This window comes from Maylandia zebra, linkage group LG9, assembly GCF_041146795.1.
Source record: "Maylandia zebra isolate NMK-2024a linkage group LG9, Mzebra_GT3a, whole genome shotgun sequence".
NCBI classification, from domain to species: domain Eukaryota; kingdom Metazoa; phylum Chordata; class Actinopteri; order Cichliformes; family Cichlidae; genus Maylandia; species Maylandia zebra.
In genome coordinates this window covers 2,781,943-2,784,793 of record NC_135175.1, presented here as the reverse complement: position 1 = coordinate 2,784,793, position 2,851 = coordinate 2,781,943, and the positions used below count along the sequence as shown (strand labels likewise).

Sequence of the window (2,851 nt, the reverse complement as noted above, 5' to 3'; positions counted from 1 at the left end):
GTGACTTGAGCTGTGCGCCAACAACAATGACAGTGACATCCTCCTCTCTGCTTTTTAACGCTCTCTGGTCGCTATGGTAACGCGTAAATAGTTCTTTCAAAATAAGACACAGAAGCTACAACCATACATTTCACACCGGAGGATCAACTCTCCCGGAATGGTACCAAAGGACTCACGGACCGGGACCGGTCCGTGGGCCTATTAGGGTCCGCTCCTGTACAGGAGACACTGGACTAGATTGATTGACAATGGTCTACAGCAATCAGAACGCACAACACGATGTACTGTAAAAATAATAATAAATCAGCGAAACAGCAAGTGTCACTTTTGGCCACGAACAATTTAGAGGATGGTGAATTTTTTTTTAACAAACCCAGAGTGTTTAAAAAAAAAAAAAAAAAAAAAAAAAAAAAAACACCCCACTTAGAACCATTTTATAGTAACAAAAACGCAATTTAGTTTTCGCTGTCAAAGTCGATTTAACCGAAGTTACGTGTTTCCGGTTACTGTGGAGGTCATGCGTTTCCGGTTACTGTGGAGCTCCACAGTGGCTGCAGCCAGGTGCTCTTGTGCCAGTGGAGACCTTCCAGGGATGGATTCGCCATTCCAGGGCGTTTTTCCCGCGGTGCCTAGCAAGGGACAATATAGCCTGTGATGTGGCCCAATGCAGCTCGGCGACATGATGCCGCACAGTGACTGTGTGTAATACTGTAAAAAGACCGTGTAGACAATAAAAAAAGACTTCACACCCTGATCATGTTTCCGAGAGTACTGTTGTGTGCGATAGATTCTCTTTTTGCATTGAGTTGTGTTACAGTAGTGTACGTACATGCAGGATGTTTTTATAGATTTATAGTCTTCATGTGAAACTCACAAATCTAAATGCCTAATCCTCTGCAGGGTTCTATGACGATCCGTTACTGTACAGTTTATAAAAAATATGCATTGGCAGTTATGAAACAAAGAACCTTCTCACAAATTGAGCATTGTGTTTTCAGTTGTTTTGCTGTAGTGTGTAATGCCGTGTATAGTGTTTACAGTTTTGACAGCTTCGAGCTGCTCTCTTGGTGTGGGAGTTTGAGTTTTGCAGTGGGAAGGTGTGGTTGTGTTTATGTAGCTTTAGAGAAGGGTGTTGTGTTTGGACATTGGGGGACCAGGGCCCTGTTTCAGGAAGCCGGTTTGGAAAACTCAGAGTGAAAAACGACACTCACGGTTGAGTAACCCCGAACTGTCCAACTCAGAATATTCCGTTCCAGAAAGGCTGATAACAATTAGTTCAATCAAGGCGGAGTTGCTTTAACCCCAAGTGAAGCGCGCGGACGAGGATACATAAAGCCCTGATAAGCGGAGCACAGATTAAGCGAGTCACCATGGAGACGGAGGGAAAGAAGGCGCGGGCGACGTATTTCACAGCGCTCGAGGCGGAAATTCTGATGGCAGCATATGCCGACAGCATGCACATCATGCAGAAAAAAAGCAACACAGCCGCAGCTGCAAAGGAAAGGGAGCATGCATGGCAAAACATAGCCGACAGAGTCAATGCGTGAGTGGTAATGTAAACATTGATCTAGGGATTCCCACCCATTTAACACGTTATTTCATTATATGTTACCCCATTTGTCCTGTGCTACATATTAATATGTGATGTGATGTGAGCGCAGGTGCAACCCAACAGGCCCCAAACGTACCTGGCAGCAAGTAAAAATGAAATACAAGAACATAGTCCAAACAGGTGAGGTGTAATTGTATCATGAGCCATAGTGCTTGGTCTGTGTGTCCTATGTAGATCAATTGCAGTTAGAGGCCACAGTAATTTCCCCTCTGTGAGCACTTATTGAAACTATCTGAGCACATTACAAGTACATACTTGCTTACTCTGTATGCTCAAATGTGTGCTGTCACAGCCAACAGAAAAAAAGCGGAGGCCCGGAAAACAGGTGGGGGTCCTCCACCACCACCACTCACAGAGGCTGAGCAGTTGGCCCTCAGCCAAAACAGTGGGCGCCCTGTGGCTGAAGGCATCTCTGCGGGGACATCCTCTGAGTCAATAACCCCGCAAGACACAAGTGCCTACATAAGGGGTAAATCCAAAACAATACATGGCGTGCACACATCCATTCTGCACAGTCACCATGACCAAAATGAACTATGTCGCAGTGCAGTTACTGTCCTACTGACAGAGAATGACAGTCATCAAACAGTTAGGTGAATAGACAACACTGAGACACTTGGGAACTGTTAACGTGCTGCACGGGTGAGGGCCCAGGGAGAGACTCACACACACCGAGCTGCAGTGGTACGTCTTTATTATGTGCATAGCGGTGTCCGTTAATTTTGCATACGTGTGTGTGTGTTAACCCCCCACAGGGTGAGCTCCCTGTTCCCAGAGACAGAGCGAGTAGTACATTCCGTACCCTCCCCAATGAGTGTAACATATGAACATATACCTCAATGCAACATAGAGCTCATAAAGGCGTTCCCACCCTGACACCTACTGATTTTGCCTTCCCTCAGTGTCGGTTGTCTCCGAGAGCATACTGACAATGAGATGTATGGTGATTGGTATGTCTGGTAATTGCCATTTGCGCCCACATAAGTCATGAGTGACCTGTATGAACCCCATATTCCCCCAGTTGACGGTGATGGTGTACTGCATCTGGTGCAGCCCCCTGTTGAGCCAGACCGACATGCAGTTGTGAGTACTCGTAATACTCCACAGACTACATGTGTCAACAGTGGAACAGCAATGTTGTTAAATGTCTCCACCACAGGCACATGATGACGACACAGTGACAGCTGCTACAGAGGAGGCCGCATCAGTGCCACACTATGAGGTATACAGTGTACAGTG

The 2,851-nt window shown here is 46.3% G+C and overlaps 1 protein-coding gene across 1 annotated transcript; it reads left to right on the top strand.

The window, feature by feature from the left end:
* Nucleotides 1-1,290: 1,290 nt before the first annotated feature.
* LOC143420543 (uncharacterized) lies at nucleotides 1,291-2,209 on the top strand. The gene is made up of 3 exons (XM_076888731.1): nucleotides 1,291-1,543; nucleotides 1,662-1,732; nucleotides 1,905-2,209. Exons 1-3 carry the CDS (start codon nucleotides 1,371-1,373, stop codon nucleotides 2,207-2,209), a joined length of 549 nt encoding a protein of 182 aa, XP_076744846.1. The 5' UTR covers nucleotides 1,291-1,370.
* Nucleotides 2,210-2,851: the final 642 nt, after the last annotated feature.

What these genes read in the sequence shown, in the direction of transcription:
- LOC143420543 (XM_076888731.1), top strand. Translation starts at nt 1,371, where the DNA reads ATGGAGACGGAGGGAAAGAAGGCGCGGGCGACGTATTTCACAGCGCTC. An exon ending in ATAGCCGACAGAGTCAATGC is followed by an intron (nt 1,544 to 1,661) that starts GTGAGTGGTAAT and finishes ATGTGAGCGCAG; the next exon opens with GTGCAACCCAACAGGCCCCA. An exon ending in CAAGAACATAGTCCAAACAG is followed by an intron (nt 1,733 to 1,904) that starts GTGAGGTGTAAT and finishes GTGCTGTCACAG; the next exon opens with CCAACAGAAAAAAAGCGGAG.